This window comes from Cryptomeria japonica, chromosome 11 (genome assembly GCF_030272615.1).
Source record: "Cryptomeria japonica chromosome 11, Sugi_1.0, whole genome shotgun sequence".
NCBI classification, from domain to species: domain Eukaryota; kingdom Viridiplantae; phylum Streptophyta; class Pinopsida; order Cupressales; family Cupressaceae; genus Cryptomeria; species Cryptomeria japonica.
The window spans coordinates 14,453,247-14,468,800 of record NC_081415.1 but is presented as its reverse complement, the minus strand read 5'-3'; the positions used below and the strand labels follow the sequence as shown (position 1 = coordinate 14,468,800).

General features: G+C 34.9%; 1 protein-coding gene across 1 annotated transcript; it reads left to right on the top strand.

Moving 5' to 3' along the window:
- Positions 1 to 9,187: 9,187 nt before the first annotated feature.
- LOC131859989 (uncharacterized) lies at positions 9,188 to 9,562 on the top strand. The gene has a single exon (XM_059214320.1). It carries the CDS (start codon positions 9,188 to 9,190, stop codon positions 9,560 to 9,562), a length of 375 nt encoding a protein of 124 aa, XP_059070303.1.
- Positions 9,563 to 15,554: the final 5,992 nt, after the last annotated feature.

Genomic DNA, 15,554 nt, shown 5'->3' with positions numbered 1-15,554 from the left:
AGAACAATAGGAGATTACCGACTGAAGATTGGCTTGTACTCCTCCCTTGAGGGTTGGGTATGATTTCGTATTGTTTTCATGTCTTTGCATAAGCTTTGATACATCATTTATTCATGCTTTAAATCACATTGCATCTTGATTTAGAGCATTTACATTATCATTTACAAGCAATTAGGGTTTACTTTCTAGGTTGCTCTAGTTTGCTTTCTTGCATTTTGGACCTTGCACACACACTAGGTCTGCACACACAATACATTTTACAAAACAACTTGGCTATTCGTGGAGGTGGAAATCACCGAAGCGGGGGTTTGACTAAGGCAAAACCCTATATAGCCGCCCCTCCCCCTTTTCAGATATTATTGCAGGTTTCGGGATTCGGACGACGCCGCAAGATACAGATCCGGAGAGAGAAAGTTGGGACAACACTCTATTTGAAATTGCAGGGCAGGAGACCGGGACAGGGGCGCTAGGCGCCCTGGTCCCTGGGACAGAGGCGCTGGGTGCCCTGGTCCTCTGGACAGACAGTTGCAGACAGTTTCCAGACAGTGTTTCAGAGTGCAGAACAGTGGTTTCCGGTGCAGTTTTCAGGACAGTGGTGCCCGCGCCCCCGTCCCGAACATTTTCAGTCCGATTTTGACTCCGGGTACATATCTGCATTCTTATTTTATCCTTACATTTACAGCTATTCATTGTTTAATCTCAATTCTGCAATCTTGTTATTGGTTCATACTTGCATTTTGGGATTAGGGTTTGAACTTGCATTACTTAATCTTACAGTTTCAACAAGGGAATAGGAATCCTAATAGATATCCTATGGCTCTCTCTTTCACCAAAAGAAGTAGCCAATTGTGCGATATCTCTAGGCTCTTTCGTATTCCATAATGTGTGTCAAAAGGTAGGATTAGGGTATGTTGACCTAGTCTCGCTTTTTCCCCCACACAATAACAACTAATTTGTTTACACCAAAAAGGTCATATGACTATCCAATCCACCTTTGGATGCATGGTCAACATGGGATCTGAGAATACTAGGGGGGACATTAATCTCATGGTGCTTGATCATACTTAGGGTCATGTAGTGTTAGTTCTAGTTATTTCTACAATGAGGAATGTCTTTCGTAGATTGTAGAGAATTTATTCCTAACAACAAAAATAGGAGGGAAAAGCTTAATATTGAAAATACTTGTATCTCCTCTCGCATGCTCCAATTCTCACCTAATGGCCCTTCACCTAAAAGGGATAAGGAAAAAATAATGGAAGGATACAAGTAGGTTCAATCATTATTGGTTTCTTCTAAGATTGACTCAACTTCTCAATATTATTGTACATCCAAGTTGGTTGGCTACAATAAAGTTTTTGATTAGGATAAAATAGGTTTTGAAGGGGCCCTGAAACCCTTAAAATCAGAGAATTGACATCGAAAAATGAACTAGACTCCTAAGTAGCGAACAATAGGTTTTAGAAGGACCTCAAACCTTCTGGACTTACGAGCATCCAAAGCCCAAAACCCAACGGTTTTAAAAATGTAAACAATCAATCGGCACAACCACAACCAACCAAGAACAACATCAAGAGAAAGACATTATAGCACAGGTTGGCCCAAGAAAATAGTCTAAGTCATAAAACTAGAACCCAAAAACAAAGAACAAGGGTTGTCCAGGCACCCTCAACCAACATGAAGGGTTTTTCCAAGCTCCCATAACCTTTAGCATAATTTCTGAGCCACAAAAACCCACAAGGCCCAAACCTAACAAAAATTAAACATTGGCCAAACTGGGCCTTTGAAAACTGCTAGCATCCAGCAAGTCCCTGCAAACAACAAAGAAAATAGGCTTTTTTCAGGCTCCCTCAACCTTGATAGTGGGTTTTGCAAGGCTCCCACAACTTGACAAGGCCCATACAACAACAACTCATCTTGAAGGTACATTATGGGAAATAGGGTTTTGAAAAGGCACCTAAAACCTTCTACAAAAGAAACCAAGAGGGTTTTTATAGGCTCTCTCAACTAGCAAAACAATTTGGGAAACTGGGTTTTGACTAGGCACCTAGAACCATCTGCGAAGAACTCCATGAGGGTTTTGACAGGCTCCCTCAATCAACAACATGAATAGCAATAGTCAAAATGCTCCCTCACACCTGCTCTCCACCTCAATAGGAAAAAGGGACACCTCAATGGGACAAGAAGGAGAGCTAACCGACTACCTAGACAATCCATTCTTAGCCACAAACAACAGTAGCCAAAAAGCTACCTCACACCTACTCTCCAGCTCACTAGGAGAAAGGGTCCCCTCAATAGGACAAGAAGGAGAGTAGACTGAGTACCAAGACAATCCATTTTCAACCCAAAACCAAAGTAGCTCTCCACCTCCATAGGAGATTAAACCGCCACCAACAAATCCCAAAGATATCGGCGAGTAAAGTTTCTACATATGCATGTATAAAATAAATAAAAAAATCAATGAGCTTTAAATAATCTTGATTACAAATATCTAATTGTTTCTTTCTCTTTTTAAGAAGTTCTTACATATGTTCCTTATTCTTAATTCTTTTGTATTCCCGTTGTCTATATGCTACTTGTTATTTATTCTTTCCCTTTGTTCATCGATTAGATTGTATTTGTATTCTTTTTATCTTTTGAAAACATCACTCAAGAAACTTGTTCCCACTTTAGTCTTCCCTGATTAGTATTTTCAATCGATTTCTTTATACTTTATAATAAAACATGGCAACATCGTAATATTCCCATGCTATCAATTGATTATTTATGGTATGAAAATCTTCTGATAAAATCGGTGGAACTATTTTTCTCCATGCTTGCATTATTCTTATCCTTTACCGAAGTTGCTTTCATTTGTTTCCTACCATACTTATTCCTCTTTTCAAATGGATTCCTCGAAATAATTCAACACTTTATCTGATGAAACTCATTCAATGGACTTTTCCTTATTCTCAGAGAAGAAAATAGAGTAATCCTTCATAGTAACAGAAATATGCCTTGGGTGACCACTGCTAGGTATATCGTTGTAACAGATGTTGAAATATCATCAGCCTAGAATAATAATGGAGTCACTTTTACCGTCATACATGTATGATCACTCATATTATTCCCCCTGTCATATCATTCACTATAACATAATATTACATTATATATACATTGTATTGTTACATGTGAATATGTAATATATTGCAGTCTCTTCTGTGATGACTAAGAATATATGTAACTATATTTAGAAGGAAAGGAAGGATTCGACCAGATAAATATTTTGATATAAGTTAGAGTGTGTTTGATAGCCAAGAATGACTTGCCCGCAGTAAGCCATTCTCGGCTCTCCATCACACTTTTCTTCACAGGGTGACATGGTGAGGACTTGCAATAATGATTAATCATCATTTTAGTTTTCATGTGTTAGTTTTATATTTTATATTTTATATTTTTTCATTAGTTAATTTTTCTGTGTGGTTTGTAGTATTTTGATTTCTAAGACTTATAAAAAAATTTGATTAGGGTTTTGAAAGGATCTAGAACCTGTAAGAATGTCTATGGAAAAAACTGTGTATATTTTCTGCATTAACAATCCATAATGAAAAAGAAAAAATTGCATCATATAGAAAGAAACAATACAGGTATAACTTCACCCCAACTACAATTCAGGTTATCACGAATTGTGAGCAGATCAAGAGATTTTCCAAATCGGAGCTTGCAGATAATAAAAGATATCCTCTCAAAGCGAATTCACACAATTGAATTTAGAGGTGAGTTGGCTATGTATGTGAAAAAGGGCTAATACACGTCATTTTAATCTGTATATTACACTGTTTTTACTCCTCTTTGATACCTCATTCGGAAAACTAAATTTTGTGCAAAAATATTTGTGTGTTTTTTAAATAATTATTCAACAATTTTGAAAATACATCGAGTATATTAATGTGCTTTCTTGACTTAGATTTCATGTGAGAGGGAGTGTTGAACTGCAATGCCAAATTATAGATCCTTACCATAAAGAAGACGATCTTTCAAGCTTCTTTCTTTTAGGGGAATGTGATTCCTTTCCTGATGACGAATCTTCTTTCCTTAATATTAAAGGGAGCACTTTTTAAAGATTCTAAAGTTAAAAAGATTCATTCTTTTGAAATCATTTTTTGAAAATTTAGAAGTTTCAGAGTCCTGATGAAAAAATTTCAACTATAGTCGTCAAAACAAAAGGTAATATATGATTCTTCATTCTTGTGCTATTCTAGTCTAGTAGAAAGTGTTCTATAATTTTAATTACTTTTCATATTTTTCAATTTGGGAATTTATAAATGATTTACTTTATTAATAAAAATTAATTCTTATTTTTACATTTTATTTATTTATTTTGGAAAGAGATCATAATCTTTCTTTACCACTTGCAACTTGGCTGCTAATTATTTGAATTTTTCTTCATGTTTTAATCCACTTTCTTGATGCAAGCCTCATCAAGTGAGTGGGGTTGAGCTACAACATAAATTGATAGATATTTCTTAGGATGAGGGTGATCTTTTAGACGTTTCTTTTGATAGTTCATTTTCTCTTTCTTTAGTTTTCCCTTCACCGTCCACTACCAACATGTCCCAGGCTTTAGGTTTCTTGGGGAAGATTCTGCCTTCCACAATATATGACACCAGATTACCTTTCATATCCTTCTTCCAAAGAGCTTCATTTTATTGAAATTATTGCACTTATCCAACTCAGTTTGAATGAGATCTCCACCAATGGTAGTACATTTCTTAGAGAAACCAATAGCACGGGTTGATAAGGGATTGCTAAAACTAGCTTTGGGAAATGTAACTTTCACCAGATTTAACAAAGTGACTCCACATCAATAAATTATTGAAGTACAATATGATCAAGATAATAAATGAAAAGGAAATTTTTAACTCTTCAAGTATCATTGGGACTAATGTCTTCTCATATTATAACATGAATGTTGTTAGGAAACTCATGCTATATCATCAATATTTTGAGCTTGTTGGAGAAGGAACCAATGTTTTCTAGCTTGTTTTTTGTCTTATTTCCTTCCCTAAGTTTGTGTTGGATCCTTACATGGGAAAAGGTGGCTAGGACACTTTGTCATTTGGTGATAGGATCCATCAAACTCTAGCTTGGCTTAGCATTTCCTCTCAACATCTTGATGACGTTTTTGCATTCACCTTCAATTATGATTTTTTGGTAACCCTTGTCCTTAGCAATGGAAATATCATAGAAAGTAGCTACCACTTATGGCATATTGGAGGTTTGAATGCCTAGGTTTGGCATGTAGGCCAACATCATTCTACCATCAAGATCTTTGATGACCCCACCCCAACCTGCCCAATGTGGATTCTTTTTAGAAGACCCATCAAAATTAAGTTTTAACCATTGAGGGGGACTAATTTGGGTATAAATTGTTAATAGAAAATAGTTATTAATTTTGGGATTTGATTTTTATATGATTGGAGAGGACCCATAATCCCCCTCTTATAGATAAAAAAATTATAATGTGTACTTTAGTTTGAACTTTAATAAATTAAAAGGTGGAAATTATGGGAAAATATTGCATTCAAGGGAGAAGTGGCCTAATATTATATTTTGGAATTAAGGAGAGATCTAGGACAACAATTGGTAATGAATCATCATTCACCTATGAGTTTTTTTAGAATTAATTAAAGAAGTTATTAGTTTGCTTTTATATTATATAGGTGGTCTGTGCTTTTTGAGAGTGGAGATATTTTTAGTTTTTCATTATTATGTATTTGTAATAATTAATGTGTTATGTTAGGGCCCAAATTTGATGATCAGCCATGTCTATCAAGTCAATATTCTATGAGAGTTATTTGTTAGAATAGTTGTCATTGATGTCAAAGTAAGATGTCAAAGTATATTAAATTCAAATGTTATAATTGATGTCAAAGGTATTGGAAGTTATAAGAGTTGTCAAAGGTGAGAAAGTATAAATGAGATTGTTGGAAACATTATCATTTTTATTAAACAAAAATAAAAGTAGTTTGTTATACATTCCCATTGAAGAAAGCTGGTGAAATAAGAAAAAAGACACAAGAGATATTCATATTTAAACATAATAAACAATACTATGAGAAAGATGTTGGAGAAAAAGTAAATATTCTTTATTAATTACATTTACAGATTATCCATATTGAACCATACATGGAAAGATGCAGGTCAATTACTCAAAAAATTGTATGGTCAGGATGATTTGATTGTGGATTTAAGAGTAGATGAAAGAGATGATTGAAGACAAAAGATTACACAACAATTGATCATATATTAATAATAACAAGGAAATTAAGAACAAAAAATAATAATGATTCCATAAAAGAGAATTGATCTATTTAAAAGACAAAAAAAAAAATTAAAACAAAATTATATAAGATGTACCTCTCTTAAGAGATGTACCTATGATAACATCTCTTAAGAAAAAGAGCATTGATCCAAATAAAGATGTCACTCTCATAGGAGATGTACCTCTTCATAAATATATTTGAAGATATAAATAATGGAGATGACTAGGGGTTTAAAATATATTTTTCATTGAATATCATTCGTATGAAGAAACAAAAATAGAAATGTATCTCACCAGATTTGTGAGATTTGTGAGTGATCTTATAATAGATTTATAAGATTGCAAAAATTGTTAAAGATTGGAAGTAGATGTTTGGAGTAGATATAAAGACATATCAAAGAAAATTAATAAGTACAATTACAAAGGAATGCATTACATTAATTAAGATTAAGTTTGTGAAGGAAGGACTTAGATTTGTGAAAGAAGAAAATTTTATTATAGTACACAAATTTGTAAAAGGAGCACATCATATTATAGTACTTAGATTTGTAAAAGAAGAATATCACATTATAGCGTTCAAATTTGCGAAGTAAGAACATCAAATTATAGTGATAAAACTTGTGTATGGAAGATAAAAGGTATATCATTGATACAATAGAAAATTTGTGTGAGAAGAGAGAGGTTGATTTCAAATTATAGTGATAAAACTTGTGTATGGAAGATAAAAGGTATATCATTGATACAATAGAAAATTTGTGTGAGAAGAGAGAGGTTGATTTCAAATTATATTGATAAAACTTGTGTATGGAAGATAAAAGGTATATCATTGATACAATAGAAAATTTGTGTGAGAAGAGAGAGGTTGATTTCAAATTATAGTGATAAAACTTGTGTATGGAAGATAAAAGGTATATCATTGATACAATAGAAAATTTGTGTGAGAAGAGAGAGGTTGATTTCAAATTATATTGATAAAACTTGTGTATGGAAGATAAAAGGTATATCATTGATACAATAGAAAATTTGTGTGAGAAGAGAGAGGTTGATTAGAAGAGTATTTTGTGAAATACTTAGCAGATCTTAAAGAAAGATAATAGCAGATCTATAACAATTTTTTAGAAGGATTTTAGTATATGAGAGTAGATTGGTGACTGAGAATGAACAATGATTTGAGAAGAGGAATAAATTGTATATTTTGTGAGACACTTATGTTGAGTTTTTTTGTAGCTTAGAAGGTGTTGATTGTGGAAGTTGCTTAAAAGAAGTTCAAGTTGAATGTTCAATAAGAGAATATTTTCTATTTTGTAAAAATAATATTTCTTAGAGTTGTGAGGTTAACACCAAGAGACTGTTTTTCATTTTGTAAAAGAATATTTCCTAGAGTTGTGAGGTTAACACCAAGAGAAGTTTTATGTGTGAGTTAGTCTAAGTTATGTGAGACAAGTTTCTTTTCTCTTGCATCATGTAAGGAAAGTTCTAGTTTGCATCATGTAAGGATTGTTTCTCTTAGGTTGTGTCATGTGAGGAAATTTTCTCTTGTCTTGCATATTAATATTTCATCAAGAGGTCTATATATGTAATATCATTGTAGCAACTAGTATTGTATTTGGAAAGAAATTTTTCTCTTCAAGCTTACTAGAAGATTCAAAATTTGCAAGTTTTTTCCCCACATTGGAGTTTCCTAGGTATATCGGTGTTGTCTGTGTTATTTAATTTGTTTGATTGGCTTCGTGTGAATTTTCTTCCACTATTCATTATTGTTAATTAACCTAGTGTATTAATTGTTACAAATCAAATAGGTAAACATTATTCTTGTTTCTAAACTGTGATATTTGTTGAGCAATTGATCTATCTTGGGTTAGAAAAATAATTAACATGGTATCAAAGCTTTAAACTCTGAATACAAAGCCAATTTTTGTGACACAAATTTTTAAGATTTCAATTTTCAATTTCTTTGAGGTTTTTATTTCACAATGGCAACTAGTGTTCGACATGAGGACAATCTTGAGGGTGTATCTAACTTCTTATAATTTGGAAGGTTTAGATTACATCCATTCTCAAGGAGAATAGGTTATGGATCTATGCTAGTATAGACGTTACTCTACCAACAAATGATCCTAGTACCGTATATTTGCATTAAATCAAGGAGGCCAAGGCTCAGAGGATTATCCTTGATGGGGTAAAATAAAATTTGATTCCTCATCTATTTGCGAAATACATTGCCAAGGAAATGTGATATACGCTCACAAAACTTTATCAGAATGACTATGAGAGTCGTAAGATGATGCTCAAGGAAAAATTGCATAACACCAATATGTCCAAGGGTGAGAGCATGACCTCCTACGTTTCCAGGATAACACAAGTCAAGGATCAGTTGGCTACTATTGGAGAGATGATTTTTGATTATGAGCTCATGTAGATAGCTCTGAATAGTTTCTCGAAGCACTGGGAAGTGTTTGTCAAGTGTGTTGTTGGAAAAGATCACCTACTCGACTAGGTGAGGCTTTGGAATGATTTTGTCTAGGAAGAGATCTATGAAATTACTCATCAAGGAGTTTAGACAAAGAAGCTTGAAGATGAATAAAATATTTCTCTTGCAAGAAAGGGTAAACAAACTCTCAGTAAAGGGAAAACTAAATGTTCTCCTTCCAAGAATGGGAAGAAGAAAGATCTAAGATAAATTATTTTTTCTATCATCAAATGGATTACTACGCTAGTCAATGTCCGAATAAGAAAAACAAGGGTAATTCAAAGAAGCAACTTGTGGCTACTGTAGAAGTGGATGAGTATGCAACACATATTGAGAATGAGTTTTCACTCATTTCTTATCTCTCAAGTTTAATTGTCAATAGTTTTTGGTATATTGATAGTGGGGCTTCTTGCCACATGACGGGAGTTAGAGAATATTTCACCAAGTTGGACGAGAAGAAGTTGGACTTTTCTATTGAGCTTGGAAACAATTCCAAGTACCATGCAACTAGTGTTTGCATGGTCAAGTTTCAAAGGGATTCTGGCAAACCTCTTTTGGTGGAGGACATGTTGTATGTCCCTGACATGACAAAGAATTTAATCTTTGCTTCTACTCTAGAGGAAAATGGTTACATCATGACCTTTGAATGGGGAAAAATCTATATCCATCCTAAGAATTCAAAGGTAGAAAAAGAAATTGGAGCCAGGCATGGCAACTTGTTTGGATTACAGTTTGGGCCAACACAAGCATTGGTGAGTAGCACTAGAGGGCTTGTAGAATTGTGGCACTAGAGGATGGCTCACTTTCGCCATGTAACACTTAATGTGCTCAAGAAAATAGCGACAGGAATGCCTAAGATGGTCAAAAATCATGAGGTGTGCAAGGGTTGTGATCTTAGAAGATATACCAATACCAATTTTCCAAGCAGCAACAATGGATCGAAAGGGATTTTGGATCTCATACACTCAAATGTGTGTGAATGGGTACAAGTATTATGTTACCTTTATTGATGATTTTTTGAGGAAGAGATGGATATATGGTGCAGGAGCACCCTTCCAAACTCTTTCTCTTTCTTTTTTTTGTTGGTGTTATGCTTCTTATGAAGCCATTGTACATGAATAAGAGCCATGAGCTCATATGTGTTAGACTAGGTCCTAGTTGTAGGTCCTTAGTGTTTGTTGTGATTTCTTGTGCAGGAGAGGTTGAGTGTGCCTGGAGTATGTGTTAGGCCTTATTGGCATGTAGATGTCCTTAGGATACCCAAAATAGGCTTAGGAGTCATGAAAAGCAACAATGGCAAAGTTGCTCAAAAGATGCAAAAGTTGCATGACAACTTTTAAAAGTTGTCAAGCAACTTTTAAAAGTTGTCAAGCAACTTTTCCACCCAAAATGGTCTTAGACCCTTGTTGTGCATGAAGAGCCCTAATTTTTGGCACACTAACTAAGAAAAAGGTAGTATAAGTACTTGCAAACCCTAAATAAGTGGGTTGGATGTCAGACATTGTATAGCCCTAGCAAAAAGATCAGACTGAGACTATAAAACTGTTACCAGTCAGTTTGAATGAAGAAAACAAGCAAGTTATGGGATTGAGAAATGTCCAAAACTATGTGGAATGTTTGTCATGGTGTAATTACTTTAATTTCAAGCAATTAGTTTAGGTTTTTACTTGCAGATTGAGTGTGTTTATAAAAAGTTTGTAAATTGTCTTCTTATTGTCCAGTTTTGGATAGGATTGTGTAAATGACTGCATAACTCCATTCCCCGTTGTGGAACCACCATGAAACCATGGAGAATGAGAGTGAAAACCTTGTACCATACTTCTAAACAAGTAGGGTCCTTGAAAATGCAGGAAGGCCAAGCAAAGACCCACTCCTAGGTGAGCCTGGATAGTGCCCGGTTAGGAGAGGCTAGATTGCAGAGGTCTTACTAGATTGTAGAGGTCTTGGAGAGCAAGGTTGGATAGACGAGAGTACACCCATTGGAGGAGGTGTAGAGGAGTGTTTGAAGCATCATTGGTGTGAAGGACGAGTATCCACCAATCCAAACAAGGTGGCTAAAACATAAAACACTCACTGTGACCCAGGCAGACCATAAAACCCTCACAAAACCCTTAAAAACCCCAAAATTTTCCCTAGGCACTGTACGACCACTTGGAGGCCCAAAACCTAGAAAATTCTTGAGCACTTTCCAATTGAATGGCAGTCCATTTTGGGAGTTTGGGTTGTGCATGCATCATTTGTGCAAGAAAGCCCTAAAGGACCGGGTAGGAGGCCTAATTGGTCCTAATCCTTGTAGCCCTATTTTGTAAGTAAAAACACAAAACAATGAAATCGGTAGAAAGGATGAAGGTAGCAATTTCTTGGGGGCACATGGAGGGATGAAAAACATGGTTTAGGGCCTGCTATAACCTTGCTAAGACCTTGGAAAGTGTGGAATAATCCTTAGCCCTTATTAGCCATAGTAAGGGGTTTTGAGTCTCATGAGTAGGTGAGACCTTAGGAGCAGTATAGAAACTCATTGGTGGGTGGATTGGGCAAGGTCAGGGGATTCCTCAATCAAAGGGAAGTCCTAGAGACCCTAGGGTGTGTAGAGAACACCAGGTGATCCCAGGGAAGGATCCAGGAGCATAGACTAGGCTAGTCTAACCCAGACTCCATCCCATCAATATATATTATGAAGAATAAAGATGAAGCCTTCATTAGGTTCAAAGAGTTTAAGGCTTTCGTGGAGAACCAAATAGGGAGGAAGATCAAGATACTTAGATTTTATAATGAAGGTGAGTATACCCTGAATGCCTTCAAATATTTTTATACTCAAGAAGGTATCAAGAAAGAGTTGACAATTTTGTACAACCCTCAGCAGAATGGGGTTGTTGAATAGAAAAATAAGGCTATAATTAGATCAGCCAAGGCCATGCTTCATGATGAGGATTTGCCTTTGTTTTTATAGGTAGAAGCTTCCAATACAATTGTGTATTTGTATAATAGGAGTCAACACAAATTTTTGGGGGAATTGACTCCAAAAACTCACTAGGAAGAAACCAAATTTGGAGTACATTCACATCTTTGAATTCCTTGTGTATTTTCATATTCTCGTGGAGAAGAGAACCAAGTTGGAACCAACTATAGAGAAGGGTATCCTATTTAGGTATAGTGAGACTTTTAAGTCTTGTTGGGTTTACATTCCCACCCTCATGAAAATAGTTTTTCACAAAGATGTAAAGTTCGAGGAGGAAAGGGCTCTTCAGAACTCTGGAAGCTTGATGGAGGTTCATAAAGAGGAGTACGAATCCAAGGTTGAGGTTGTAAAAATTCCTCAGACTTAGTCACACAAGTTGAAGAGAAGAGTAGGCAAGCCAAGCAAGTTGATCAAGAGGAATAATAGTGGATTTTTTGGCCTCAGACTCCTATCATAGGGAGGAGAAGAAATAGGGTAGCTGAGAAAACAGTAAGAGAGGCCCAAGAGTATGTTAGTGATCTTTAGAATCCTATTAGATAGATAAAGGCTCCTAGACATTATTATAGTTATATGACACTTATGAGTGAACTAATTGAGGTGGATCCTTCCATCTTTTAGGAGGTGTCCAAGCACAAGGTGTGGAAGGATGTCATCATGGAAGAGTATTCTTCTATCATGAAGAATAGTGTGTGGGAGGTAGTACCATGACCCAAAAACAAGTTAGTGGTGGGGTTGAGATGGTTGTATAAGATCAAGAATGTTGCAAATGGTAGTGTGGAAAAGTTTAAATGTTGGTTTGTATCTAAGGGATTTTCTTAGAAGGAAGGTATTGACTATGATGAGACCTTTGCTCTGGTAGCTAGGTACTCATCCATAAGGGCTATCATTTATGTATTAGCACATATTTGAGGTGCATTGGAGGGATTCCCATCTGTGCAGCTTGAAGAGAGAATTATATGGGCTCAAGCAGGCTCCCTGGGAGTGGTATGCATGCATTGATGGTTACTTGTAGCTCGTGTAGGCTTCACCAAGAGTGAGGCTAATCCAAACCTATATTATGTTCAAGTGAAGGGAGAGATTCTCATATTGGTGTTATATGTTGTTGAATTATTTCTTATAAGGTCAGAAGAGCGCATAATAAAATGCAAGTGGGATCTTGAAAGAGAATTTGAGATGAATTAGTTGGGGTTGATGCACTAATTTCTCAGATTGGATCTATGACAAAAAGAGGGAGAAATCTTCCTTAGAAAGGGGAAGTATATAATTGATATCTTGAATCGATTTAGGATAGAAAATTGTAAGCCTATGTTCATGCTACTTGTGACCAACTAGAAGAAGATTGATGCTTCCAAATCAGAGGTAGTGGAACCAACTTTATACTATAGGATCGCCTATGTGTCTGGTCAACACAAGGCAATACATTTGTTTTGCAGTGAATTCCCTAGGTCATTTTATGGTGGAACCTAAACCTATGTATTGGATAGCTACAAAGAATATTTAAGCTATCTTTAAGGCATAGTTGATTATGGGTTAAATTATATTCAATAGGATGTAGTGAAGCTCTAGGGGTTCACCGATGCAGACTAGACAGGCAGTACAATTGACAAGAAGAGCACTTCAGGGTGTTGTTTTAGTTTGGGATCAAGAGTGATCTCTTGGTATGATAGGAAACAAAAGTCATTTAAACTAAAACTGTGGAGGTTGAGTATATGGTAGCTAGTATGGCTATATGTGAGGCTATCTGGCTTCAAAAACTTCTAGCTAGGCTCTTTGATTAGGAGTTAGATCCTATAGTCATTTATTCTGATAATCAAACTTGTATCAAACTCTCTGAGAATCGAGTGTTTCATGACAAGTCAAAGCATATTGAGATCAAGTACCACTTCATAAAAGATTTTGTGGGGAAGAAGATACTGAAGCTACAATACATTCCTATAGATGAGAAGATAGCAGACATCTTGGTGAAGGCCTTGATGAAGAGTAAGTTTATATTCTTTAGGGATACATTGGGTGTTGTGAAGAACACCTTCCTCTCTAAGAGGGAGTGCTAAGTTTTCTATGGCTCAGAAGGTGTTGAGTGTGGAAGTTGATTAAGTGTAGCTTGAGTTGAATGTTCAATAAGAGTGTTTTTAATTCTGTAAATAGAATATTTCCTAGAGTTGTGAGGTTAATGCCAAGAGCATTTTTATGCGTGAGTTATTCTAACTTATGTGAGACAAGTTTCCTTTCTCTTGCATCATGTAAGTAAAGTTCCAATTTGTATCATGTAAGGAAAGTTTCTCTTGTCTTGCATGTTGAAGTTTCATAAAGAGGGCTATATATGTAAGATTTCTATAGAAACTAGAATTTCATTTGGAAGGAAATTTGCTCTTGATCCTGAATACAAGATTCAACATTTGCAGGATTTTTCCCCACATTGGGGTTTCCTGGGTATATGGGTGTTATCTAGATGTTATTTTGTTTATGTGGCTGGTTTCGTGTGAATTTGTTTTTGTTGTTCATTGTTGTTAATTAACCTAGTCTATTAATTGTTACAAATCAAATAGGTAAACATTATTCTTGTTTCTTTTCTCTGACATTTGTTGAGAAATTAATTTGTTGCTAGGTTATAGAAATTAACAAGTTAAATGATATCATCATGAATTAAATCATTAATATGAAAAGTGGAGAGTTATGAATAAGATACATTTTGAGATCATTCAAGGAAGATTATTTCAAGAGGAAGAGTGATATCAAACAAGAGATTTGATTGTCCATCATCTATTGAAGGTGCAACATCCAAGAAGGCAGAACCTAGTTTCTTTTTGGAAGTTGGTGCTTCTTAAAGGAGGGATAGCTATCTCTCACTAAGTTGGTTCATAGCTATGAGAGTTTATGCCTATGAATTGAGGGGATTAGTGTTGGTTGTGGGTTGGTGCCTACAAAGTTATAAGAATATTTTATATATGAGCAATATTATATAATGGTTTTCTCTCATAAGGGTTTCTATGTAAATATTATGTGTCATTATGTTCTTCTCATGTGCATATTTATTGATGTCAAGTAAATGATATTATTATGATTGATAAAGTGTTAAATTGGTAAAAAGTTGCATCATACTGATTCCTACCACCCCTCTATTATATTTATGTGCTCTTCATTATTCATTCAAAATTGCTTACACATGATTACACACAATCAAATGAACTTATATAGTTTTAACAATTTATCCAATATTTTAATTTTTATGTAAGTTAATCTTTCAAAGATTATAATTATATTTGATTACAAAAAAAATTACTATATACAATCATATGACCACTATTTTTAGGCCCTAGCTATAATCAAGTCCTAATGCTATTTTAAGGAATTTATTAGAGTATATTTTAGGTTTTCTTATCCTTTCTTTATCATCATTGATCATGTATTGGGCGTCATATAAGATTTCTTGGCTAAAGACAATGACATGATTGTATGTAGTCTTAGCCTTAATTTAATGACCATCATTCTTTGCAGTGACAGTGTGATGTGCATAGGGTTACTTAACTACTAATTAATATTCTTCATCCATTGGAAATTATTGACTATTGACATCATTGTTCACTATCCTTAATCGATGATTTATTTATATCCTTACTTTGGTTTATGTGTTCATGCTTGCCAACTGGTCATTGTTTTTGCAGTCAAGTGTATTAGTCTTCACACAATTTGGAATGTTTTGCCAAAAAAATAAGTTTCCTTCTTTATTTAAAACTTATTAAATTGGGGAAGTTACATACTCCATGATTAACCTGATAAGCCCCTCATGAAGGACCAGATTATCTAGATTCTCAGCATGCTTAGTT

Coding starts and splice junctions, on each gene's coding strand:
- LOC131859989 (XM_059214320.1), top strand. CDS start 9,188: ATGACGGGAGTTAGAGAATATTTCACCAAGTTGGACGAGAAGAAGTTG.